Source organism: Hippocampus comes, unplaced genomic scaffold (assembly GCF_001891065.2).
Source record: "Hippocampus comes isolate QL1 unplaced genomic scaffold, H_comes_QL1_v1.1 scaffold86, whole genome shotgun sequence".
Lineage (NCBI taxonomy): Eukaryota > Metazoa > Chordata > Actinopteri > Syngnathiformes > Syngnathidae > Hippocampus > Hippocampus comes.
Window position 1 is genome coordinate 533,289 of NW_017805882.1, and position 27,299 is coordinate 560,587.

Here is a 27,299-nt window from a genome sequence, read left to right on the forward strand (position 1 = left end):
GATAAAACCTGCTAACAAACACACGGACAAACAAATATAACCACGGCACTCTGCTGGCTTCTTTTTTGCACTTCTGAGAACAGCTCAACCTTGGTGGAGTTTTGCTCTCTTGAGCGATGTTCGAGGTCTACAGCTTGCTCATGCTCACTCTCACATTGTTAAGACAACAAAACAGACATAGGCCCAAGCCTTTTGTGCAGCTCCAATATCACTAGATTACATAGGTGCACTGAATGTTGTGGCCAGAAAAAAATTGAGACAGCCTCATCACATTTATAGTTGCTGCACTGACTTTCGTTACTGTTGTCGTACCGTGTTGATTTCTTGCAACTGCTCTCGAATATGGTTGTTAGTGAAGTTTGCTGCCTGTCTTGACTTGTTGTTTTATAATATACTTGCTTTTGAAGACTGCGCAGAGGTGCACAGTTCAATTCCGGCTCCTACCTTCCTGTATGGAGATTGCATGTTCTCCCCGTGCCTGCGTGGGTTTTCTCCGGGTACTCCGGTTTCCTCCCACATTCCAAAAACATGCTTGGCAATTTGATGGAACACTCTAAATTGTCCCTGGGTGTGAGAGTGAGCGCAGATGGTTGGTTGTCAATGTGTGCCATAGGAACCAGTTCCGGGTGTACCTCACCGACTATCCGAAGATGGCTGGGATAGACTCCAACAGGCCCGCAACCATTGCGAGGATAAGCGGATCAGAAAATGGATGGATGGATATATATTGTTATTATTATTATTATTATTGTTATTAAACAATCAGATCACCACATGCACACAGGAACCCTGACAAGAACAAATTCCAAACCAAGGCCGAGTCCCAATGCAACATACTTGGTGCAGTTTCATTAATTTCAAAATGCCTAACGAAAAGATAAAGATACATTTTATGACTGGCTGCAGTCCAAACCTTCACTTGCTTATTGTGTGTGGGACTTGCTGCGTTCCAGTGATTCATTTATTCATTCATTTTCTCCCACTCTTCCTCTTCAGGCTCATGGGTGACCTTGCGAGTCAATAGAAGTGTCTTTACTTTTGTGTTTAGTTAGTGAAAAGCATGCTTCTGGATTGAAATCAGGCAATCCATCATCACAAAGGATAACATGAATTTTTTTTTCCATCAAAACAGTGTTAAGTTGCTTGTAAAGTATGGCTACCTACACTGTGGAAATGCAATGTTATGAGTTTTGTAGCAATTGTCTGAATGTCAACATAGTATAGAGCACAGTCTTGTAACTTTAGAGAAATGTAACGTCATCAAGAAGCACCCGTTCGCTCATTCAAATGCAGTGGCGGACCCTCAGGGCCAGCAAGGCCTTCTCTGCTGACCTAAACATTCATAGAATAACATAAATGTAATTTGTTATTTTATTTTCATAAATATGTAAACAAAATTATTCTCTGTATTCTTTACGTCATATAATTTCCACTTAGTCGAGTGGCTTTCAATGTTATTTAAAATAACATTGAAAGCCACTCGATAAATAACTTATTTATTATGATATAGTTTTTAACCAATCATATTTCAGCTAGCTTGTGTTGCCAGGTAAATTAAACTTGCTCAGGGCCTTCAGATTAAACAGAGAAGGCCCCTGTGTGCTGTAAATGAACGGGCACAGTCAGGTTGCAATAGCCAATCAGATCACGAGTCTGCGCACCGGGGCCAGCTAGAATGCCTTACGTCGAGACTGGATGTGCGCGTTCGGTGATTGGATTAGCGCCTGCTCACAGCCTCTGAGAAACGCTGCAAATTGTACTGCTGGGAATGCCTATTGCTTGCAACTGACCGATTTGGTGTTTGGAGCCACACCGGATTTACCAATTTAAGTTGTTTTACCAAGGCACCAAGGAAACATCAGAGCACGGCTGGGCGCTTACAAACTACGGTGCGTTTAAAAACATTTGGGGACACTCGCGTAGATCTACAGCTCAGTGAACAGGCACTACATTGGTGAGTAAATGAATTTTATTTTACATTTCTTCTTGTCATTTTAATTCGTTAGTATTAAATTAATGGTAACGAAATAAAATGACGAAGATACAAAAATGTATCAAATAAATCTGATCAACTGCAATTTATAATGGCGCATTGTAGTCACCTTTGTGCACTAAAGTTCGTTCAATCTCAGCTGCTCAACATAGTCAGTTATTTGCTGTTGTATAGCCTATTCTCAAAATGCAAATGATCTGTTAACTTTATTTTCAAAGAATAGTTTGTTTTGTTATTGTTTGGTTGGTGTCTTATATGAAACTGCGACATTGCGCAATTTATTGGACAGACTTGTTGAAGATCACACAGCGTAATTTCGGTGGCATTTTATTTAGTATTTTTAAATCATCTTTTTATTTTTGACAATATCTGTAAATTTAGTTTCCTGCTCTTAATTGTGAATGCATATTTGATGGTTTTAAATGCTCCTGAAATTAAGTGCTGCTTGACGAGCCTATATTGTGTTAATGTATGTGACGTCACTGAAGGCCGAAGGTTGAAATGCACGGCCCGCCACTGTTCAAATGGTAGTACACACTACCGCTGTGCACCTTTATAATTTTTGTATCAAATGGTAAATTAGAAGATTCATGTCTAGCAATAATAATCGTTCTAATTTTGCATTAAAAATACCATGATAACCGATTTTGAGTTGTCTTGACACGTTGTGGCCTGTGTTGTGTGACATACTCAACGATGATGAAAGGTTCTTCTACACTGACCAATAGAAAGAAGGAGAAAACAATTACAGGTGGCACTTTGTTTTTGTTCCCACCCCTTCAGAAATGCTGTATGTTCCACATGCCAAAATCCATCACTGTCACCATTATTGGAAAAGCAAGGCTATTGCGATGAAATTCTGTGACCTGTGGCAACCCCATATCTCAAGTTAAAAATATAAAAGTACCTAAAAAAAAAAAAAGCCTTCCAAATCATCTTTCAAAAATGAAACCAAGGTAATTTGTCTGAATACGATTTATCCCTTGAAAATAGATGTAACCTGCACAAAATGTCTATAAGGTACTCTCTAGTAGGCTGTATACAACATCTTTGAAATTCTACACCTCTTGATCACATCTTGATTTTTATAGTTCAGTGTGGCATATAAAGTACCATAAAGGCAAAACAAAAACTTCTGGATTTACAGTAACTGTATAATTGAGTCCTCATTACGAGGTGAAATAGTTTTTTTCCAAGCCATTCATATTTTGTTTTTAAGCATTTCTTTTGAGCATTGCAATTGTTGCTCCCACATAATGTCCTTGCAAATGTATGAGTGGCATAGGTGTCATTGGCTGATGACTTCAACACAGAGTATGGCAATTCAATTACAAAGTACAAACAAAAGAAACTCGGGATATGAACTTTCATTAAAATCTACTGCATTGCGTCTGTAAAACAAGATGAACTCTGTTGGAAACACAATGACACAAAGAGGACGGGCCCCGCCAAAGATTTTGAAATTCAGTTTAAAAAGAAAAAAAAAACCTAACCATCTTGTTGAGGGTAAAAGGATGAAACAATATCTTATTTTCTTCCTTCCTTCTTTGAGGAACTGTCATTTCTTGAGTATAATACATAACTTGTACCTGCATTATAACAATCGTGACCTGTATTATATGCACCCCCAAAATTGCACTTCAAAAGCTGATTTTCATTTGTATTCAAATATAATAAGTCCCCCCCCCCCCACCTCCGATTTGCTCAAAAATTGAACTGTTATCTGTGTTGTAATTTGACAGGTATTTCATGCGTTGAGACATTCTTTGGTATAAAGAGACGCTAACAGCTAATGAAAATGACTTGCTTTGGAAAATACTTATTACTATCTGGGGAACCCATTTTTAAACAAAACACTACAATGTGTAAGGCATGTTTCTGTATCCTTTGCCTTGACCAGTTTAGGGACAAATCCACTCACAGGGCTGTCATGATTCTAGGTGAGCAGAAAAAACGATGCTATATGTACATCAAGCTGTAATATTAGATATTACGTATATTGGAATTAAAGTACCAGAGGTAGGAATTCAGTCAGTACTGATGTAAGATCCGTTAGTCCATCACTGACGCACGCCCATTTTGCTGACAAATGACGAAGGTGCCCAGGCTGCTGGAAAAGTACTGTACACCTTTTTCCACAAGCTGTATCGCTAAATGTCTATACAGTACAATGTGAGAAATGGTCTTAATTTCACTTGTGCTCATGTATTTTACTGTATGCATTCTCAATTTTGCGGGGGGTATAAAATTCATATTGTACAGTCAAACGTCACTTCGACGTACCCCGTTTACGTTTTCACCTCGATAACGTTCACGTTTCAATGTTCCGATTTCACGTAATTCATTTTCCATTTGCTGATTTTGTTTACAACAAACATCTTTACAATGTAAACTTCATTATAACGACGAGATTTTTCCCACAAAATAGTGAAAATGCTTATGTCACAATGAACCGTGGGAAGCTAATTGCCACCACGACCTTGCTTATGAACAAAATGTACAGCACGAGATTTCCCTCCGTTGCTTAGCAACACAACTGATCAACTCGTATATTGTTGTACTTCCGGAGGCACGGCACACATCATCTGAAAACATGTCTGGTAAATGGAAACAAATCTCGCTGCGTATGAAGAACTGATCATGTCGTTCGCTTTCAAAAGGGAGTCTCACAGACGACGTTCGGCCGAGACTACGAATTAGCAAAATTGACAATTTCGACAATCATCCGTAATAGCAACAAAATCATGGCAGAGTTCGAGGCCAAAGATTGAAAGACAATCGTAAAGGGCTTCAGGGCGCAGTACACCCTAAATTCATGACAGTTGGCCTCGTCGGCAGCACTGGTAGATGCCTATACATGTAGCGGGTAACATTTGCTGACTGAATGTCTTCAGAGACGACGTAGGAACGCTACAGTTGTTTGTTTCATGTCTTATAAAATCATTTTTTTCTTCATACTTTTTACACGTAATTGACATGTTTATACTGCATTACATGATCATGTTTTTACATTTATGAAGTTTCATACTGTATTATACATTGTAGTTGGTGGCCCTTTTATTGGAAATTGTTACAATGAACTACCGTTTCAACGTACAGATTCGTTATGTCCCTCTAGGTATGTTGTAACACTGTGATAAGGCTACCCTCCAGCATTTTTTTCTTCATACTTTTTACATGTTTTTACATTTATGAAGTTTCATACTGTATCATACATTGTAGTTGGTGGCCCTTTTTTTGGAAATTGTTACAATGAACTACCGTTACAACGTACAGATTCGTTATGTCCCTCGAGGTATGTTGTAACACTGTGATAAGGCTACCCTCCACTCGCTAAATTGTCGCGAGGTTCGACTGGTGCAGCTAGGCTTCATCACACACAGAGACCCAGCTATAGTCTTAGCATTTATCCATACTAAATCATAATTTGTAATTCACACACTGAAAAAGCAAACAGACTCACATATATTTTCATTAGTGTCGTTTAATTTAAAAAAAAACGCATCCTGGGATGAAGGCCGAAGGCTGACGACGGGATTGTGCGCAATCACACGCTGCCATACTGCCCCCCGGAGGACACACAGAGTAAGGCAGCATGACAAGGATTCTCATCTCGGCGAACAAATGGGCAAATCTCGACGAAGTTTCATCACTGATGGCAGATATATCTACAGCTCTCTTTTAGCCAGTAATATTTAAAATTGTAAAACTCAGTTAGGTGGAGAGCAGTTCAGTTAATGTTGATTCAGGGTTCCAACAAAGTACCAATCTCAACAATTGTAGGCTGCTAAGTGATTAAATTAAAATGCGCTCATCTCAGCAAGAAACACCACAGTACTCCTGCTGTACAAGTTTTGTTTTAAAAGGTTCTTAAATTTTCCTATTTGAAATTAATGTTTAAAACTGAAAGAAAAAGGTTTGTTTGTGTACGTGTGTTGTTGGGGGGGCACCAAGTGTACCATTACGAGAATATAAGATTTTGTTAATGAAACAACTTGGTCCACTCCTCAACGATTGGACTGAATTATTAGCAGATTAGTTGAACGAGGCCACAAAGGTTCATAGACCTCTACTTGATTTCCAGTTCTAAAAATTTTAAGTACAATACCAACAATAGTGTCATGTAAAATAAAGGACTGTAGGACATTTGGTCAGTACCGATGGGAATGAATCACATGCGATCATATATCAGACTTGACATATTAACTTGGGCTGTATTTGTTTACGATGCATATGCTATTTAACATGCCAATACTGTGTTGGCCAAATATGGCACTTGTTTGTTTTCCTGGCACAAACTATTTTCTACAGCAGTCCATTATTGGCATATTTTTCTTGACCTGCCCCCGCCCCAAAAGAAGAATTTACAGCACAAGAAAGGATCAATATATCTAAATCTAAATGATGGCATTAGGAATTTAAGTCGCAATAAAGTCATTTTCATTAAGATGTTAGCAACTGAGGCTTGAAATAATCAAATTAAAACCACATGATAGAAGATGAAATAATACAGGACATATTTGTTTTAGGACAGCAGGCTCTTCCAATAATCCAGACACCTCCCCTTAGAATTGTCATTTTTCAGAATTAGCTTGTTCCACAATTTTTATCCCTCAGAATGTGCAAACACTCAGCTTCATGCCATGACAAGGTCGAGGTAGAGCAAGAGGAAGCAACATGACCAAGCCATTCGTGGCTTCCCCTCTTCCTTTCTTCTAATGCTCACAGCGGAGTGGTTCGATACCGACCAGTCGCACTTTGCCATCAGGAGACGATGCGAATCCCAAAATTCTTTTTCAGTTGCTCCAGGAAGATGAACGTGAGCACTGTATGAGGAATCAAGCGGATCCCTGCAGGAACAAGGCCCTGGCACGCAATGTATGGAAGCAGATCACTTTATAAGTATAGTGAAGCTTGGAGAAGAAAAAGTCAAGTAACAATAACATTTGAGTCCTGTTAGTTTTAAAATAAATTGTCACTACCTTATAAAATGCCAGGGGGCCCAACTTGGCAGTTTCTTGTAAGCAATGTCGTACACCCTGAAAGTACATTGACACCGGTTACATCCATTCAAGTTTAAGAGATGGCAATAAGGAGTGAAGCGGCACTCACAGTGTACTCCCCTTTTGAATTCATGAGTCGAGTCTTTAGAACGTCAAGAGGCTGACAAAGGAACGTTGCACAACCTCCCTGCATACAGTTCACATGAAAAGGGTGGTTAATTTCAAACAAGATGCTCATTTAGTCAATGGCGGTCCAACCATTTGAATAACCTGACACTTACAGCAATGAAGCTGGAGAGGAAGTGTGTGAACACGTTATCTCCCAGCATCCCCGTTCCCAACACCAGCTGCTTGGCCTGGTCATAACATGCCAACTGGAGGGAGGAAAAAAGGTACATCGGGCACATCAGATTCAATGCGGACTGACACTACAGCCACATAGCTCCAATAAATCACGTCATTATTTCCCTTGCAGAATGAATTGAGTTTTAATCATACTCCAGTTTACCATCTATTTCATAATCATGTTAAAAACGGCATCGCCAATACGTCTGAATGCTGAGAGATTTGATTGTACGGCTAGGAAGTGCGAGGATCTTTGATGGCACCCATGGCCCTGCCTCTGATATTCTGCAGCAAATGTCGACTCATTGGACGTCACGAGTAGAGTTCGGTTCACATGCATCCTAAACAACACATTTGGATTTTTTTTTTGTTAATATTTGATTCCGCTTCACAATGCTGATCCAATTTCTTATGGCCGCAACAGTTGGCATTTATGTGAATGTTTGACTCATTTTATTCGGTTATAAGTTACATATAAATCTTGCATCTCGGAGGACCATGGTTGGCTTAATTGTTAAGCTTCGACTATCATGAAAGAAAAAAAGCCTTCACTGTTTCATAAGAACGTAGACTATAAGGCACACAAACGTGTGCAAGTACCGAAGTGAAGCTCTTGCTCATAACTCATTAATATTTCATTGGAACCATTTCACCCACTTCTCAATTCATTACAAATATTGATTTAGCAATAATGCATTAAAGTGCCTTTAAGTAAGTCCAATTCAATTTAGCTAATGCGTTACAGATGAATACGGATTTGTAATAGCTTTCAATGTGACGGACAAAACATTTATTCACATTTTGTTTGGCGTATGAATTCATTTAACAAAACCAAGAAAACATGTACTGTATGTAAAAACATACCAAAGGGATGCATACGTTTACTGATAAGTGCATATACTTGCCTGTCCCACAGTGACCAAGGCTCCTCTGCTGGATGCCATGGTGGCTCCCGAGAACAGTTTCCTCAAACCCTCTGTGGGACAGCTCAGAAGTCAGAAATGACATTGTTTGACTTTGTAGTCACAGTACAGCTTGCTGGCATTACCTTCTCGGAAGACTCTGAAGAGCCCGTCAATGGCATGTTTGTAGCTGGCAGGAGAAAACGGGTTTAGCTGGACATTTTGCAAAGAGGTTTAATGTTTAGTGATTTCATATGTTGGTGATATTCTGCATCACATACTTTCTCCTTAGTTCTGCTGGTAGTTTCATGTCATTTTGCATTCTGGAAACAAAAATACATGTAAATAAATGACAAAAGATGACTTTAAAGCTAAGTGCATTCTTGGCATGTTACCTGACATTGACCATGTCTGCTGGCGTGCCAACAAAGCCCCCCGTAAAACCTATTAGTGTAATAATATTGTTAGTTTATTTGTTGCATGTCTCTGGGCGGGTGTGCGTGCACGGACCTCCAAAAGCTCCCAACAATACTTTTTGGTAGAACGGCATGGGGCCCTGGCTTTTGTTTCCAATCACGTCCCTTACAGTCTCATAGATGGCAAATCTGGTTAGCGAATACGACATCTGAGGAGGAGAAGATAAACAAAACGAGACCTTTAAGCTATTTGGACCATTTTCAAATAAGATATGAATCATGTAAAAAAGGTGGGTCATTGTATTTAATTAATTGCTTTTGGATTCATTTAAGTTGTACAAAGTTGTTTTACAATATGAACTCAATGGCTGGAGTTACAGTGAAAATAAATATGTTTCTTCTGACTAGCAATGACACAAGCAAAAGTGTCAAAAAAGACGTAACACTGGAGATGGGATTTTTTTTTTGGCCATTTTCTTTTTGTTCTTATTGCTTTTTTTTGTTTTGTTTTATTATTATTGTTTTATTATTATGTTGCTGAAATTATCAGACATCCATCCATCCATTTTCCAATCCGCTTTATCGTCACAAGGGTGTGCTGGAGCCAATCTCACCTGTCTTCAGGCAGGAGGCGGCTGACACCCTGAACCGGTTGCCAGCCAATCGCAGGGCAACCAGGGACGAACAACCATCCGCGCTCACACTCATACCTATATGCATGTTTTTGGAACCGGAGTACCCGGAGAAAACCCACGCAGGCCCGGGGAGAACATACAAACTCCACACAAGGAGGCCAGAACGTGGAATTGAACCCGGTACCTCTGCATTGTGAGGTCGACGAGCTAGCACCCACTTTCGATGAAAACAAATCCTGGTAAGTTCTAGCAAAATCTTTTGAGCAGTGATTGCCAACAATTGTATAGTGACACATTAGTGTGCAATTGAAGACCATCCGGTATGCAGCAGGAAATACCCAAATTCACCTAATTTGTCCAAAAATTATTTATTTACTACAATAGCGTCTCTTTGTTCATCGACTGCATCCATGCACTCTTCCACTAGATGGCATAAGGTACATAATTGCCCTGTGTATCCATTTTTTGTGACATTTCTATTTTAGTGATGTGCCATGAGGCTTTATCTAATGTAAAATATGTGCCTTGGTGCAATAAAGGTGAGGAAACGCTGATCTATGGCATCCAGGTTCACTATAAATTTGAAGCATTTGATTTTCATCCATTATGGAATTTTTTATTTTTTTTTTGCAAGCTTTTTGCCACTTTATTTTTCCGGAAGCAGGTAACGTTTCAACCTCTACAAAATTACTTATAACTTAATATTTGGCCACGATATGAATAAATGATCTGTAAAAGTGGAACGAGGATAGTTATAGCTGAGCAAGAGCTTCAATTTTGTTGTACCTTACATCAACGTAAAAGGTAACTAAAACCTGTGTTTGAAAAAGAAAATTGGCCATTAAAATAGATTGTATTTAATTGATTAAAAGGCAGAGGAATTCTCCCTTGAAACAAGTGAGATTTTTTTACATTTGAGATTGCCGATGCATTATCCTGAGTAGGTAAGTGGTTATATAGGGTAACAGAATTCATGGTCGAGTGGCTGCACTGCACCACTTCAGCTTACGCAAGAGGGGATAATGAAGTAGCTAGTAAATGGCTGGTCATTAATTAGATCCATTTAATTCAACATGATACCAAGGAACCACTTGCCAATAGCATGCACGTCCTTTACCTGTCTGCAAAGGGAAGCAGAAAGGCCATTGTAAAGAGCAAGCACCCCATTGTTCTTCACCACATGAACGGCCATGCCAAACATCCTCTTTTTGACCTCCTGCTGTGTTTGGAGGTGCACCTGCGAACAACACATATAGCATGATTGGCATGAAACTGGGTACTCTAGCATTTTCACTTATGTGAGGCATCTTGACTCCCCTCCCTGAAAAATGCACCTTTGGTTGTTTGATGACACGTTTCCTAATTGACAATGTGCTATCATAAAACTTGTGTCTTATTCTTTTTGAAGGTGAATTTTGCTGAATCAAAGGGCATAATAATGAAATAATCATGATCAAGAATTCTGCTTAGTGTGATTTTTTTTAAACAATTGATATGAACATATCAATATGTAAAACACACGTCACAGTGTCACTGTCATCTAACATTCATGTAAACAATTTGATCCATTAATCATGATTTTGTTTCCCATCTAGTAATCATTTTCTAGTTTAAAAATGTCATTGTAGAAGTATCATTCAATCGAACTTTATTTATACATAGCACTTTTCATACGTAAAAATGCAACTCAAAGTGCTGTGCAATTAAGATTTTGAAATTACAACATAAAAAGAGAATGCCCCCCAGCATACACAGAGATATCGTCACAAGCATGTTTATATGCTTGCACACACGCGCACACGCACACACACAAAAGCACACATTCCCCGATGACCCTGATGACCTAGAGGCTATTCCATAGCTGGGGACCAAATGTCTCACCTTAGGAATAATTAAAAGGCCAGTCCCACATTACCTCAGGATCCGCAATGGTTGATAAGATAAAAGCAGGTCGGATAAATAAGATGGCCAAGACCGTGAAGGAATTTAAAATCTAATAAAGGTACTTTCAAATCAACCCTAAAATACACCAGGAGCCAATGTGGTGATTTTAAAACTGGTGTAAGTATAGCAGTTTTTGTTGTTTAAGAGGAAGCTGAGCAGTGACTTTTGCAAAATCCCAACTCTGCAAGTTCTACAACGTTACCTAACATCTTTTTTTCAGCACTCCTGCCTTGTGAACTTTATAACAAGTTTATGAAAAGGTTTTCTCCACCCCCCCAAAAATGTCAGTTTAATTTTCAAAGACAGAGGAACGTTCAACGACCGCAATCCATTTGACACCATCAGATCATGAACAAACTAGCTTTCCTAATACAAGAGTGTGTTGTTACAGTAACGTAACAGTTTTCTCAACAGGATGTCCAGAGGGGGGCCCGCAATTTCACAATGTGGCCTTTGTCCTTTGCTCCAATAGGGATTTCTGTTTCAGGGTCTCTCAGTCTTTAAAGCTTGTTTTTATCTGTGCTCTACTAAAATTGTATTCACCTCACCCACCCACTTAACAATTATTTGGTAAGCTCGACTCCTACACACATATATAATTTCAATAGTCAGATGGAAATGACAACCCACTAAATCTTTAGCACTGGAAGGTGCAGGTTTTGAATTTATGGAGAGATGACAAATCATGGGTAAAATTGACGGAAACACTCAAAAAAGGCATCATTTTTAACACAGAGGATGTATGCCATGTACCTGTACTGTATGTCACAGTTATTCACGCATGGCAGAACACAGCATGTGGTGTGTATTCCATTCGAGATAATGAGCTTGATCAGGTTTCTCCCAGTGAAGTGTATATTTACTTTGAACAGCCCAGACACATAACTACCATGGGCTATAACTCAAATTGTCAACCCAAATATATACCACGTGAAACACAGTCCTTTAACTGCATTTCATTGTCACAAATGTAGTAACAGGAGGACTTGCAGAGCAGAGACACTGGGGTAAATTACCTTAGACGCAACAAGCACTTATTTTTCCAGAAAGAACTTTTTAACATTGTAGCGCTTATCTCTTTAAATAACCCCCCCCCCCACCCCACTAGCTGCAAGCCCACTGGCCTCTGATTGGTTTTCAGAAGTTGGCAAAGTGAAAAGATGCCTCCCAGTACTTTGGAGGAACGGCATAAAAAGAAGGCCAGGGGTGATAAAAGTAATGACAAAGCAAATTTTGCTTAACTCTTGTTCTTCTGTCTCTCTCACTCATAACGTGCAATGTAACTGCCTCCATAAGACTGGGTCAATTACAGTGGACAATAGTGACCCAAAAACCAAAAATTTTGTGAGTGCAGACCTCCTGTTATTCATTACACACCGCATGATTCACCAGAGGCCAGTTAGAGTTGTCAAGGTCATGTGATGCTGCCATTACCATGTTATATAAGCGCATGTGAGCTGTCAGGTATAAACCTAGGCAAGTAGTTTGACCAGAAGCAATCTACAGAAGCAGCACAGACATATATTAATTGGTAACCCGGAGCAATCATTTTGGCAAGAATAATAAAACTACTATCCATCTGGAGTCCACTATTTTACTCTTTGATGGACACTGGAGAATACTTGCACATGACATAAATTATTTCGATAAATGAGTCACACGTTCATGAGTACATCTGAGAAAGTCCAGTTTCAGCCTTAGTTTGGCATTCCCTAAAACACCTTAGAAGTTGTATTATGAAAAGACCAAAATGCACACATATGCGCAAAATTTGGCCCAGTTAAAAACACAATTACCCAAATCCCCAAATAGTCTGACAGAAACAAGGCTTTTATCAACAGGCTGTCACAAATTACCTAAATAACAATTCTGAGTTTAGATTGACTGACAGAATTTTTGATTTTACAATATTTATTTTTGTGGTGGTACTTTGCAGCAGTGAACAGGCACACCAATACTAAGCTGTTTCTTATATTGCTCATGTTAGATAGCAAAAGGCAACTCCAAAAAAAAATCTAATTTCTGTGTACAATTGTACAATATGTACAATTTGACCTAATTTGTATTTTTTATCATTTCAATGTTTAAAATAATAATATCAATCAATAAATCTTAATCAAACGCAAACTCCCCGTGCAGTACATTTTGAGACGCAGACTGCTTTATGCTGGTAAGCACAAATTTGCCATACCACAGGTCCCATAATGACACTGGGACCCAAATTATTTATCACTTACCATGAGAAAACAATGCATTGCATGTTTCGCTAATCTAGGCTTTTTCCTGTGCCATTTTGAGAATGACAGTCTGACGTCACTATTAATATCAATATCATCATGATCACAACCACCTCCACTACACCTGAACGTTTGGCCTATATCTTGCCACGTGCGCGGTGACAGAAACTACTCTAACAGTGACAGTAGCACAGCAACCTTTTCACACTGAGCACTAAATGACGCAACTATATATTGATTCTAGAGCGAATATTGTAAATCAAAAGGTTTGTTGAAAACAGCTGCAGTCTGTGTTTAGGCCTGCACCCCTCGACGCCACACCGGGGAGAGGGTCTCATCTAGCCTCACCACCCCATCACCTTGAGGAGATCCAGAGGATGCGTGCAGCAGGCGGCTCCACAGGACGCCAAGCCGCCGAAATACCACCGCGTCTTCCGTGTCTCGGTCATGGCTGAGTCCGGTGCCCTCGCAAGGTGCAGCAACAGCTGTGGCCGCGTTCGTTGTTTCCCGGTCGGTCCGCCTGGAAGGGATCTACGCTACCGGTGGCAGTGGTAGTATTTGTTTCACGACCTCGTTAATCTTCAAACATTCCGGCAAAAGGCGTGCACTTTGGCTCCAGACGTATCGCGCGCACTCCAGTCACATATTTATGGAGACGAAGCGCGTGTGTGCATGCACAGTAAGTTAGCACAATGTGTAGCGATTCAGGAAGCAGCTGAAAACCAGAGAGGAGGAGCAGCCAATTGACGACGTGGACGCCGAAGCTGCCTACCCGCCCCCCTCGTCCGTACTCTCGTGCCAAAGACCACTCTAAATACACACACACACACGCACACACGCACAAGCACACACGCACACACAACCGCTTTCCCCTCACTCCACCGGCTTGTGTCTCTTTTTTAAAGCGACATGTCCACATCGCTGCCGTGCGTCTCCATTTTTTAGAAATGTCTCTTTAAGCGGACTCCTCAAAATCCAGCAACATGTGTGGCGCTATGTGCCGCTCAGCTAAAGATCTCGTGCTCTGCATTGTTAGAGATGTTCCGCCTATACTCACATGCCAGGCACCCTTAAATAGAATGACTTTATGGGTTCGTGTAAAAATGGCCAGTGTAAAGTTAAAGGTTGTGCTTGTGCATCATTCAAGAATAAGCCACAGGTGTCCAACTCCGGTCCTCGGGGCCGGGGGGGGGGATATCCTGCATGTTTTCCCATCTCTCCATGCTGCAATCAGGCAGCAGATATAACATTTTTATGTGACAACACCGTTCCTCAGAAATGAAAACATGAAAGAATAATAGACACAAGCATGTGAGTATGACTGAATAACTGCATGTTTTCAGTGAAAACTTCATGACGATTGAGAACCGCGAAGAACTCACACAACTTTGCGTTTATTTGTGTAATCCTTGATATATAAATACCAAATGAAAAAACACACTGCAAATCTTAACAATACAAATGTCAGAATAACAATGAAATTGGATTTGAAATTGCAAAATACATATCTGTGTACTTTTATGTATACAGTCACACTGATAGCTCAACACTAGTGTGTGGTAATGAAAAGAAAACGTTTGCTTTGTTGAAATGAAAAACAATGCATCAGTTCATTTAGTATAACATTATTTTGTGTTAGATTATTTATGTCAACCAGAAATATTTATTCAACTTAATAGCAACCCTGAAATAATCAAAAATTGTTGCTGTGAAACAAATATAGGTTTGTAAAAGTATAGTTGTAAATAACATTTTAATGATGTTCATAATGGTAATAAACAGACAGACAAAAAAGAATTTCGAGAATTTAAGAAAAAAAAAATTACAAATAGAAAATGAGTGTAAAATATCATTTGAAATAATCTTGACAACTCAAATACTCTACCAGAATAAAATTAAAAAAATCACAAATAAAGAACACCAGTACTGTCTTGCTCACTCTCTTGTTCTCGCTCTCAGACACACTCTCATGCACACACACACACAATCCAAAAGGCACACTTACACTGACAATATACAACAACTCTCTGTGTGCTTACCACCCACTTACACGCACACACACACATGTACAGAGGCTGAGTGAAATCTAACAAATGTATGTTACAAACATTAGTAAACATCACAGCATTGAACAGCCCCAGCCAGTCACTCAAATAAAAGCATCCATTAATGAATTTCATTTTCTTTTTCCCAATTTGATTTATTAGCTGTTTATGTTAAACAAATGTTGTATTTCACTTAAACCCATGACTAAAACAATTCAATCAGTTGATCGGTCCAATAAAATCCAACACATCTTACACAAAAGCTTTTTCTTGTGGCTTTGCTTCTCCCGCTACCCCTGAATGTGGGTTGTCTTTTGCCGCTCTTCCAATAGGCAATATTCCTCCTCCTTTTGGAGAAGAACCAATGTGCAGGAGAGCGCCCCCCAGCAGCAGTAGCACACTGGCCACCCAGCCCAGATAGAGCGCTGGTCCCAGCTCTCTCTTTAGAGGTGCTGCAACATTCAGATCGTAAAAGTCCCTGATTACTGCAAAGGCAGTCCAAGAGATGGGTATCAAAAAGGCCAAACCAGCCACAATGAAGAGCGCCCCTGCTAGCCTGCTCAGCCGAGCCTTGGAGGCTTGGTTGGTGTCACCCAGGCAGTGGGTGCACTTGGCCCCCATCACCCCAAGTAGGAGGGCCAGAATACAGAGGAGCAAAGAGAGGACAATGAGGCTGCGGGCGGCTTGAGTGGACGTGGGCAGGGCCAGTGTGGAGTCGTACGTCTTACACTGGATTTGACCTGTGGTCTGAGACAGGCAGTTCATCCACAGTCCTTCCCACATCACCTGGGCGATCACCAGCTCCCCACCCACAAAGGCGGACACGCGCCACAGAGGGGCGGCGCACACCAATATCCCACACACCCAGCCTAGCACCGCTAAAACCAAACCCAGCAGCTGAAGAGTCGTCGACGCCATGTTTGCTTGAAAAAAGCCAAAGGTCTGACTTTGAAAGAACGTTTATACAAAACTCCCCTGGAAACCTCGGTGTGAAGAAATCCTCGATCGATGTGTGATTGTCATAAACCACCTCAATGAGTCCAATTCTTCAACGCAGTAATCTGCAGAGATGACATGTTTTCCACATTTAAAACTTGCCAATTTCAAAATGCCATTTCAGAATTAACATGTGAGAACAGAAGATATTATGTTGATACAATTCCCAAGATCGCATTTGCATTACATTGTAAAATATATCATTGCAATCAATAACACCACTTAAAAATACAATACAATGCAATACATCCTGATTCATAATATACCTCGTAATTGGTAAAAACAGGATTGGGATGACATCAGGACAATGAGATTGATCATGTCTCTATGTTTTTCTAGCCAAGACATTCAGAGGCTCCGCCATGCTTTTGAGTCCTATGAAATCTTTACTTTTATTTTCCTCTTAGAATTTTCATTCCTTTTTTCCCCCTAATGGGAGTTACAGTGTTGTACTGTCGTTGTTTGCGATCGCCAATCTCTCCTCTGCGTTCAGTAAGTTAGGATCAGTAAGCGTTATGTCAAATGAAAACAAGAGCTAATCCAATCCAAATTCACAACTTTTTGTTTTGACTGAGTATGAGTCTGTAGCGGTAGGCTGCTCAGTAAAACTTAGCAAAATAATATATCTATTTTTTTAGCTTATGAATGTCGTAAATGCAAGAACCAAGACTCTTACCAATTTTGATGGTGTGAAATGTCAATGTCTTCACAGTCTTTCACTCTTCTCTTATGACTGGCCAGCTTGTTTGTACATCGCTCGTGTCGACGAGCGTAGGAGGGCTGCAGTGTGTCGTGCTGCATACTTAATACTCACACGCAGATAGTTATGCCACAAATGACAACACAGGGGGACATTGTTAGAGGCGCATGTTCCAGAAGAAAATTCCAATGATGACTGCTCATGATGTCATTCCTTTGAGTTTAAATGTTGAGTAATATTGACTTTCTCTCCTGAGTTTTCTTTAAGAGCATTTTAAAAACTAAGTAGAGCCATGACGATGACATTTTATCCTAAATCAATAATGTAAAGAAGAAGAAGAAGAATGGCAACAAGGCACTTTGCAGTCTTCATGAACAAAGTTTGACTTGTGGATGTTCATCTCCAAGAAATGAGGGTGTCAAAATGGAAGAACCTCTCAGGAAGATAAAGTGCAGCTACACCACTACAAATTGCACCCCCCACACACAAAAATATGTGCATGCCTTTCAAATTGTACCTTCCTGACAGTGTCAATAACATCAACAATATCATTTATAGCGGGGCAGAAATTCTGTTAGGGCTTCTGTTGGCTCTCATTAGTTGGACAGGTTTACCTCTCATATTGTGGCCCATTAGTGTGAAGTCATCTACTACCCAAGATCGCAGTAGTCCCTCACCCAGAAATGCACTTTCCCCCTTCATTTCCCCATGTTTTGTGCTTGAGTGAACTGTAATGTGAGGTTACTCCCTGATGTTTCCTCTCTTAAATACAAATGGCAGCATACAGACATTACCCATTGTCTTTCATTTCCTTAAGGGAAGAGCTTGTCATGTTTCTAACTATACAGCTAGCACATGACTGCTTAAAATGATTATTTAGCACAGTTATGAGACTTACGTAAATAACAATGCTGTACTGCTTAAAATGATTATTTAGCACAGTTATGACACTTACGTAAATGACAATGCTGTAATTTGGTTTGTTTATTAAGATTCACACTGTTACTTAAAATGTTCTATTCAAGTAGAATGTGCTTTTAAATACATTTTAAAGGGGGAGAAAATACAAACAAAAGGCAGCAAGTATCATACCGTTCACAGTTTAAATGAGAGTTCATATCCAGGGGTCGCTGAATAGTTCGGTGAAAATGGTTTAATTCTGTAAACAGACGATGCCAAAATGACATAATTCACGGATTTTTAGTCAAAACAAATACTGCGTGTTGAATAGAGTGCATCATGTCCTTGGCACTGACGTCCTTCTATACTGGAAAATCAGATTTAGCTTTGCATCTAATTCCTTTCCAAAACCAAAGAGCAACTAAGCCACATAACACTCCCAGGAGGAGAGTCGGTGCTCCAAGCGCCAGCGCCACAGTGGTGTCGGCCCCCACCGCGATAACCATGCCAGCCAACACCAGCACCACAGCAGCCGCTGAGGCCGCGCAGATGTTCTTCTTTTTAGACTTTTTCTTCTTCTCCCTCTCTTTCTCTTGCCTCTCCCTCTCCGCGTCCCACATTTTTCTCTCCTCCTCCTTCTTCTCTTCCTCCTCTTGTTTCTTCCGTTCCTCTTCCTCTCTTAGCTTGCTCTGGGCTTTCTCATACATTTCATTTGTGTAGTGTTTCCCGCCGTTGTCTTGGATCATTTCCTTGATCATCGTAACGAGCTCTTTGACCTGGACTCGATCATCTGCGTCGTTGTTGTTGAAGGCGTGATACCTGCGCCCAAACGTGATGGAGAGTCTACGCAGCTCTTTGCACTCTTTTAGGGCATTGTCAGCTTTGGCCTGGTCCTTGCATGTGAATAGCATGATGGTGTACATGGAGGCATCGTCACCAAAGTTATCCTGGATCCACTTTACAGCGTTTCGCTCCTCCTCGGTGAACCTCACCCCAAGCCTGATCACGAGTAGGAAGGCGTGAGGGCCAGGCACTGACATCTTGACACATTCCTCTATTCTTGATTTTAATTCTTCTTCGGTGATGGCAGTGTCGAAGAGGCCTGGTGTGTCGATGACCTGCACCGTGGTGCCATCCACTTCGCCGCTCTGTGTCTCACAGTGTTTGGTCACCGACACCGGGCTCGGATCCTCTCTGAAGGCAGCTCTGCCAAGTATGGTGTTTCCTGTTGCGCTCTTCCCTGATCCCGTCTTCCCCACTAGGACTATTCTCAGTCCCCCAGACAGATCCACAGCTGGAAAAAAAAGATCTGGAGTCAATAATTAAGTCTGGCCATATAGGTTTACATGTTGATTTGTCTTTGAGGTCTGAATGTGATTTTTTTCTCTTTCTGAACTGCAACAAAAGAATTGGGTTCCAAAAGTATGACACAAAGTGTTAAAATGATTGCAAACTTTTACACACATTACTTTATACTCTCCAGATAAAAATGTGTATTATGACCGCTGTAAAACTACAGTAACACATGTCCATAATTTTGCTATGTGAGAGTCAAAAAAAAAAACGACTATACACAGTTCAGTGTGATACAGAACAGTTACACCACAGCAAACAATTACAATAATAAATTGTTACTTTAATTCCACTCAGACTGTGAGTCAATATAACATTATGATCTCTGTCAAGCAGATTATTTGACGCAGCTCTTGATTTAAATTGTACACATGATCATAATGTTGTGGTTGCTGAATGTAGTTTTAATCAAATACAAAAGTTTTAAACGTCAGAAAAGATGTTAGACATCTAGACAGACTGAAGTTATGATGTTCTATTTCCTAAGCCACAATGATTATTCGTACATTGTTAGTAGTTAGCCAAGAAAGCGATTGTTAGTATTTAACTATTTAATATTAAACACAACACAAAGCCATAAATTGATCGTCTTGGGACTCTCAATAATCATAATGAAGAGGAATAAGGATGTAGACACAAGCTTACCATCAAAGTTATTCAGACCACACCCGTCGGATGGAGGGAGAGTTTTCTGCTTCTTTTCTCGCAATGGTATTGCTGTAAGGTCCAACAATCAAGTGGAAACACAAAAGCAAATGATTTATTACTCATTGCAAAGCAACTTTTCTCATTTATCACACAATCAATCCGGTACTTATGATCAAACCTTTGTCTTACCTTCAGCCATTACCGAATGTCAAATTTCCAGTTAGCGAGTGGCCAAATGTCTTTCTTCAGCTTTGAATTGAGAATTTGTTTCGCTTCTCAATTCTGCTTTACCGTTTGTATGACTGGGAAACTTCTGGAAGCCCGGAATCTGCACAGGGCGCTTCCTATTTCCTTGTATTGTCTTTGAATTGAATTTGAGACAAAATCCCCACATTGGCAGTCCAGCACGCTCTGTATATCCTAAGAGGATTCAACACGATTGCTATATTTTGAAAAAATAAAAGTAAATACATGAGCAGCATTCCTGCTCTTCCACTGATGAACATTTGTGAATTTTACTCGTGCTTTTGCTAAGCCAGTTTGTTGAAAGGGGAGGGAGAAGACATCACATCCTTCCTTTGGTGACTTCCCCTTCCTTCAAAAGCAAGACATTACAACATCGACAGTCAGGCCCTGAGTGTCCCCTCTGGAACATCGGGAAAATTCCTCTTGTGTCCAGGCTGTTTTTTCGGCTGTGCGGGCCTGATATTCCAGTCCACTAAGCTAACTATAACTAACTACTAACTTTCCATCCATGTTCTGATCTGCTTATCCTCACAAGGGTCGCGGGGCGTGCTGGATCCTATCCCAGCTGTCTTCGCGCAGTAGGCGGGGTACACCCTGAACCGGTTGGCAGCTAATTGCAGGGCACACAGAGACCAACAACCATTCACACCCATAATCACACCTAAGGACAATTTAGAGTGTTCCATTAACCTGTTGTGCATGTTTTTCGAATGTGGGAGGAAAGCGGAGCACCTGGAGAAAACCCACGTTGGCACGGGGAGAACATGCAAACTCCACACAGGAAGGCCACAGCCGGAATCGAACCCCACTACTAACTATCCAACCACCCATCCATTTTCTCATCCGCTAATCCTCACAGGGATCGTGCGGCATGCTAGAGTCTATCTCAGCTGTCTTCGGGCAGTAGGAGGTGGGGGGGGGGGGCACTCTGAATTGAAGTTTAAGTGTTTGTTACTTTGAATCTTGATATTGGGGGTTTTGTTAATTTTGGTAATTTAAAAAAAAATTCTTATATTTTGATTATCATTTTATTCCAAGTGTCTTGTTTGCCATTTTGTTTAAGGAAGTAAGCACTTTTTTTTTTTAATAGGGGTCGTGTCTTGACTCCATTTCACTGTATTTTTGTCCTCATAACTCCACCACGCTACTATCCGACCTTGACAAGACTTCTGATAGTACACTGCATTTGTTGTATGGACAATTACGTCACTGTAATATCTACTCTGGAAAACTCTTTCTGGTTCCAACTTCAGATTACAGTATGTGCAGTTCCGGTACAAATGGATAGTATCAAGTCAAGTCAAGTCAAGTGCAACTTTATTGTCAAATGTGCAGTATGTGCAACATACTGCACAGATGACATTTCTTCTTCTCAAGCTAATCCCTCTGGGCAGGGAGTCATGTGGGGGCTAGCTGGCTCTGGAAGCGAGGGTCAAGTGACGTCTCTGTATGGCTCTTGTGCTTACTTAGGGCTTGGAATGGCTGCGGAAATCACCGGCACGACTGTGGCGGAGCGATGGCGGTGGTAGAGTCAAAGAACATTGTTCAAGAACAAAAAGAAGGGCAAAGGATGAGAAGATAAGAGTTAGGAGCGAAAGCCAAGGCCCTCAGGTGGAACGGCCCACCTGTACAGGGAATAAGTTGAGTGGGCCATGAAGCCTGAGGGTAGCGGGTTTGTTATAAGCCCTGGGCAAAGACCCAAAATGGTGCGACAGGGGAGTTTCAGTAGTGAAGGCAGGTAGGGAGTCCCATCGTCCTCTTCATCGGGAAGGTGGGAGTTCATCCGTTTCATGCACAGCACTTAGATGACCACCTACTCGACGGCCGAGGATTAAAACGCCGAAATGCTGTGTCGGAGGTTGTCATCACGCGGAGCCCTTCAATCCAAATTAAGTATGGACAGTACACAAAACTCTTAATTGTGGCACTGACACGTCTTGTCAGGGTTTCAGCTATAGATTAAGGTATTTTTCCCAGCTTTAGTGACTCTCCATCGAGTAAACGTGTTCGAAAAAACGCGTTTGTTACCTTTGGTTTTGATTAAGTCATTCACTGTATTGCAATCAAATTAAATTTCTAACACTAGGGGACGCCCAAGACTTGCAAAACCAGCCATCCATTTTCTAATCTGCTTCTCCTCAGGAGGGTCACGGCCGTGTTGAACCCTAGCTGTCTTCGGGCGTTTGGGAGGAACCCTCTCGAGTATACCATGCAGTTTAGAGTTCCCTAAGTAAGCCTAGTTATTTATTTGTGTTACTATATTTACAAGGAGCGCAGAAAGGTTAACACTGAATTGCGCAGTACCTTTATATGTACTCTGCAGCATCAGCAGCACTTTTAATTTGACCCAGATGACAACAAAAAAAAAAGCCATAATTGTACAATGAACAAAAGCATTTGGAAAATAATACGTCTGGTACAAGCATAGAGGAGATCAAACAGACATTGACCACAAGCAATAATTAATGTGATAACATGAGTGGGTTGGACACTGGCAGATGGCAGGCTTGTTTATTTACATATGTGCTTGTTCCCTGCTTCTGATTTAGCTGCCCTTTCACGCACTTGCGTGACTAGCTGTCTATATAGCTCTGTTAAATGATATCTCCCAGCTGCTGTGAACTAGGAACTGAATGGACTGTTGACAAACACAACCGCCCTTACAATGATCAGATATGCCAACATTTCCACCAGATGTCTGATGTCATACAGAGGAGAGATCCAATCTGATACTTGCTGTAACGATGAAAGGACGGTTTATGTTATGATCCATCTGGACTTCAACATTGGTTGACATGAAAAGTTGGTGCAAAGACAATTATGTATATAACTACTGTGCTATGATTGCACACAGTAGCAATCTGAACACCCACTTATTTCACAGGTGTCAAACTCAATGCCCCGGGGCTAGATCTTATGGTCCAACTCATGTCCGTTGACTTCATGTTTCTAGCAAATTGTCCTCACTTCACAACACTGACATATGAGATACTGCAAGATTTTTTTTGAATCAATCCTCCCTTGAAAATAATCTGAAACGTAGTTGAACAAACAATTTAGTGGCCTCTGATTTTAAAACCTGCTATCCGTCAATTTGTTATGTAAAAGTGATCAGGCGATCATACATTTATATGGGTTCACAGTCATAACGGCCCTCCGAGGGAAACCCTAGCCTCAATGTGGCACGCGACAAAAATAAGTGTGACACCCCTGCTTTATTTGAATCATTTCCTGCTTGTACAAGTTCATCCATCCAATGTGGTCAAGAAGTACTGTATTTGGAGACTGAGTTTTAATGACAAAATCTATTTACGATATTTGTAGGAATGATATCATCAACCTTTAAGTGTGCATAATTCAGTAGCTGATCATCTCAACAACATCAAAACGCCTGAAATACCAGAAAGCAAGAATTATGTGAATGATGAAAGAATCCATACTTGGTAGTACTTTGTAAATCGGCAGGTAAAAGCGACTATTAATATTTAAGTAAAGGAGAGACAGATTAGCCTTGAAAGAAATCATATTGGCGAGGGGACGACTATGTTTTTTTTTAATCAGATTGTTCCAGTGGTTAGCGCATCGACCTCACAGTGCAGAGGGACCGGGTTCGATTCCAGCTCCGGCCTTCCTGTGTGGAGTTTGCATGTTCTCCCCGTGCTTGCGTGGGTTTTCTCCGGGTCCTCCAGTTTCCTCCCACATTCTCAAAACATGCACGGCAGGCTGATTGAACACTCCAAATTGTCCCTCGGTGTGACTCTGAGCGCGGATGGTTGTTCGTCTCTGTGTGCCCTGCGATTGGCTGCCAACCGGTTCAGGGTGTCCCCCGCCTACTGCCTGAAGACAGCTGGGACAGGCTCCAGCACGGACCCGCGACCCTTGTGATGATAAAGCGCATCAGAAAATGGATGGAGGCATGGATGGATTCTTTTCTACCAAGGAAACCAAGAAATATGGACAATAAAAGGAACGGATTGGGACCCATTGCATACCATAGTGCACAAACAACAAACTCCGGTCCTTGTATGTTTTCCATCTCCCTCTGTCTACCTGCTTTTGCCCTCACTCTCTGTATACAGATCATTTTAATTGCATGGATGGATGGATGGATGGATGGATGGATGGATGGAAGTTTCAGTGTTTGGTGCTACATATAGCAAACTGTGTACCTTTTGCATTTCAGACACCACGATAGGAGCACACAGTGTGACTCATTGTTTACAGAGGACCGATCACCTGTTCAAATGTGTGTTTTTCTCTGTCTGAGCTTCTACAGATGCATTGACACAAAAGGCTCCAATCCAATATCCCTCCTCCAGTACCTGATTCAAATGATCTAAAACAGGCTGTATAGGGGTTCTCGAGCAATGGACTTGGGCACCGCGACACCCCTCATACACACACATAATACACCCAGAAAGAAAGAAAGTCAATAGTCTTCAAACCTTAGAAATACATAAGATTTATTCAAATTGCATGTAACGTGCAACAGAGAACAAACACTTTTTGATGAATATTATCTTCATTGTCAATTTATTTCCTCGACCGGTCTGTTCAGGAATAAAGTTTTGCAGATCCGACAATGACGTAGTCTAATGTATTTTTTTTTTTTTTTACAGTGTTTTCTGTTCATTGGTCTTTCACTGTATTTGGCATATTTCTTTACTTTTGCCTGCCTTGCGTGCACATTGTGGTCCAGTGACTTGTCGTAGCTCAGCGCTGAAGCTCGGCCTACGGGCCTGAGGGTACAGCAGTCCGCAAGCATCATTATGTCCCAGCAACTGGACTGGAAGGGGACCAGTGCGTATGGCCTGATATGAATGGAGAGACAGTTTGCGGTGTTGTGACGGTCCAGTTTCAGCCGGGAGCCCACCACGCTTTGCCAAAGCCTCGAATACTTTCTCCAGATTGGTGCTGTCCTTTGCTGAAGTTTCAAAGTAGGCACAGTTGTCACCGAGAGCGTGGAGCACCTCGGCTCGGGAGACTTCCCTCTCACATTCCTGAAGATCGACTTTATTTGCGCAGACCACCAAGGCGAGCTTCTGCTGTGTCAAATCGTGTGACCATTTAGTCAGTTTGGATTTGGCTGCCAGGATCTCCTGTCTGAGAGCACACACCTCTTCCAGTGAGTTCCTGTCATCCACGCTGAAGACGAGCAAGAAAATGTCCCCTGCAGAAACAACAACATCCATTTAATTATTACTTTCAAAGGGTAAATTACACTTTGCGTCACAGGTGTCAAACTCAAGGGCCTCATGTCAGTTTATGTGGCCCGGCTAAGGCTTGCCACAATATTTCCTTGACTTCAGTTCAAAACTAGTTATCCAATATCACTGTGATAATAATCAAATGGTAGGGCAATTATATATTATTATTATTAAGGTTCCAACCTATGATGTAAAGGACAAGAAGTTTAAAGTCTAGCCACATCCATGCTGTTATTTCCTAAAAAGAAAATAATTAAGATGCTGATTTTTCATTTCGAATCTCATTAAATCTTTGTATGGTTACACAAATGTTGAGCAGTTTGTTTTGCATTTTGTTCTCTTTGGGTACCGAACCACGAAGGTAACACCAAGTACCTAGCCAATTGATTTTTGGCATACGTTACACAAGCAATTATTTATTTACTGAATGTGGTCTCACTGTTACCACCTCCCTGAGTACAACCGTAACAGCCCGTGTATATGTGGCCTGTGATGACAGCTTGACACGAACACACCTCGTGAGATTATCATGGTGCGATGGGAAATTAAATGTAATTTGTCAGAAAGTTAGTTTATATTCATTCAAAATATATTTTTTTTATCTTTCTATGCTAGCAACTACAGTGACAGGCAAGACATTTAAATGATATTTCAAATTAGATAAAAGAATACTTGTGAATCTATACCTGTTGCCATTCAATAGAATAGAGTCCTGCAAGTACAGAGTCAGCTCAAACAGGCCTACATTTCACTGTCAGTTTGTGCTTACATTGAGACGATATTCGCTTTTGGTTACATTTTGTGCCTGGGATTGTTCGAATGTCATGAGTGCCTTATTGTCCAAATATCGGTTGGGAAACAGTGTCCCACATACGACATGCAATCCAACAATACGCACCAGTCAGAATAGATAATCGCCGCTTGGCTGGGAAGTCCCTCTCCCCGGATGCATCTAATATGTCTATTTGGTAAGTTTCCCCGCGTATGCGGAACAGTTTTCGGACGAAATCCTCGGACGTGGGCTGGTACTCCTCCACGAATCCATCTCGCAAGTACCGTCGCAGGATGGAGGTCTTGCCGACCCGCGGTGCGCCAAGAACCACAATGCGCTTACAGTGCTGAGGCTTGGTGGAGAACGAGCGCTCCTGTGGGGGTTCCTGACCTATTTGCCGTCGCCGCGTTTGGCAATGGAGAAGCAGGGCTGCCAGCTGATCCAGCGGGGAACTCTTGCACCTGTTCTCAAAGTTCGTCGGCTGCTTCGGGGTTGCGCCTGTGTGCGTCTTCTTGTCCTGCCTCCACTGAGACGTGGCCACTTTAAGTATCCCCAAACCTACTTTGATCCCCGACAAGTTAAGGTTTTGCGATGCGTTTTTGTACGCCAGTAGGACTTTGGAGCACCCGGAGCTCTGCGAATCTCTGCTACCAAGGAGCTGCGGATCACCCGAGGAGGAGCAGCAGCGAAATTGCTTTGAGATGGACGACTTCTGTTCATCCGTGGACATACTCCCAACTTCCATCGTATTGTACAATTTCTATCCGTGGCGTGAGAGAGTGCGATGAGTGTTTGGCTGTGTGACTCCTCTGTTCTGCGCAGATATACACTCGCGTCAACCACGTGATCTATCTGCGTCATGATGAACGCCAGAGTGCGTTGTTCATCGTGGACATCGAGACCTTTTGATTAATGTAAAGAACGTTCTAAAAAACATGATCGATATCAGTAAAGTGA

At 41.2% G+C, this 27,299-nt stretch overlaps 4 protein-coding genes across 6 annotated transcripts; all 4 read right to left on the reverse strand.

The window, feature by feature from the left end:
- Positions 1-5,792: 5,792 nt before the first annotated feature.
- Positions 5,793-14,189, reverse strand: slc25a10b (solute carrier family 25 member 10b). 2 transcript variants are annotated; one of them, XM_019889099.1, is made up of 11 exons: positions 13,835-14,189; positions 10,412-10,531; positions 8,754-8,868; positions 8,639-8,687; positions 8,525-8,566; positions 8,390-8,433; positions 8,247-8,317; positions 7,278-7,370; positions 7,106-7,183; positions 6,976-7,032; positions 5,793-6,859 (listed from the first exon to the last, which is right to left on the reverse strand). In XM_019889099.1, the coding sequence occupies exons 1-11, from the start codon at positions 13,922-13,924 to the stop codon at positions 6,758-6,760; spliced, it is 861 nt and encodes a 286-aa protein (XP_019744658.1). In that variant the 5' UTR covers positions 13,925-14,189; the 3' UTR covers positions 5,793-6,757. The 2 variants fall into 2 exon arrangements, with proteins under 2 accessions (XP_019744658.1, XP_019744659.1); XM_019889100.1 differs by lacking the exon at positions 13,835-14,189 and adding an exon at positions 11,210-12,300.
- A 664-nt stretch (positions 14,190-14,853) lies between these two features.
- cldn31 (claudin 31) lies at positions 14,854-17,693 on the reverse strand. 2 transcript variants are annotated; one of them, XR_002170504.1, is made up of 3 exons: positions 17,193-17,693; positions 15,528-16,581; positions 14,854-15,441 (listed from the first exon to the last, which is right to left on the reverse strand). XR_002170504.1 is itself a non-coding variant. In XM_019889103.1 (2 exons), the coding sequence occupies exon 2, from the start codon at positions 16,436-16,438 to the stop codon at positions 15,773-15,775; it is 666 nt and encodes a 221-aa protein (XP_019744662.1). In that variant the 5' UTR covers positions 16,439-16,581; positions 17,193-17,693; the 3' UTR covers positions 14,854-15,772. The 2 variants fall into 2 exon arrangements, 1 of the variants encoding a protein (XP_019744662.1); XM_019889103.1 differs by having other exon boundaries at positions 14,854-16,581.
- A 479-nt stretch (positions 17,694-18,172) lies between these two features.
- LOC109527285 (GTPase IMAP family member 4-like) lies at positions 18,173-20,663 on the reverse strand. The gene is made up of 3 exons (XM_019889098.1): positions 20,307-20,663; positions 20,115-20,186; positions 18,173-19,410 (listed from the first exon to the last, which is right to left on the reverse strand). Exons 1-3 carry the CDS (start codon positions 20,314-20,316, stop codon positions 18,479-18,481), a joined length of 1,014 nt encoding a protein of 337 aa, XP_019744657.1. The 5' UTR covers positions 20,317-20,663; the 3' UTR covers positions 18,173-18,478.
- Positions 20,664-24,897: 4,234 nt separating this feature from the next.
- On the reverse strand, positions 24,898-27,278 carry rasd2b (RASD family member 2b). The gene is made up of 2 exons (XM_019889058.1): positions 26,469-27,278; positions 24,898-25,533 (listed from the first exon to the last, which is right to left on the reverse strand). The coding sequence occupies exons 1-2, from the start codon at positions 27,085-27,087 to the stop codon at positions 25,004-25,006; spliced, it is 1,149 nt and encodes a 382-aa protein (XP_019744617.1). The 5' UTR covers positions 27,088-27,278; the 3' UTR covers positions 24,898-25,003.
- Between the last annotated feature and the right edge of the window lie 21 nt (positions 27,279-27,299).

Coding starts and splice junctions, on each gene's coding strand:
- slc25a10b (XM_019889099.1), bottom strand. CDS start 13,924: ATGACCGAGACACGGAAGACGCGGTGGTATTTCGGCGGCTTGGCGTCC. Junction 8,688..8,753: donor ATTGTTGGGAGCTTTTGGAG/GTCCGTGCACGC, acceptor TTACACTAATAG/GTTTTACGGGGGGCTTTGTT. Junction 8,567..8,638: donor GCAGACATGGTCAATGTCAG/GTAACATGCCAA, acceptor TTTTGTTTCCAG/AATGCAAAATGACATGAAAC.
- rasd2b (XM_019889058.1), bottom strand. CDS start 27,087: ATGGAAGTTGGGAGTATGTCCACGGATGAACAGAAGTCGTCCATCTCA. Junction 25,534..26,468: donor GCGATTATCTATTCTGACTG/GTGCGTATTGTT, acceptor TTGTTTCTGCAG/GGGACATTTTCTTGCTCGTC.
- LOC109527285 (XM_019889098.1), bottom strand. Junction 19,411..20,114: donor TGGTCTGAATAACTTTGATG/GTAAGCTTGTGT, acceptor TTTTTTTTCCAG/CTGTGGATCTGTCTGGGGGA.
- cldn31 (XM_019889103.1), bottom strand. CDS start 16,438: ATGGCGTCGACGACTCTTCAGCTGCTGGGTTTGGTTTTAGCGGTGCTA.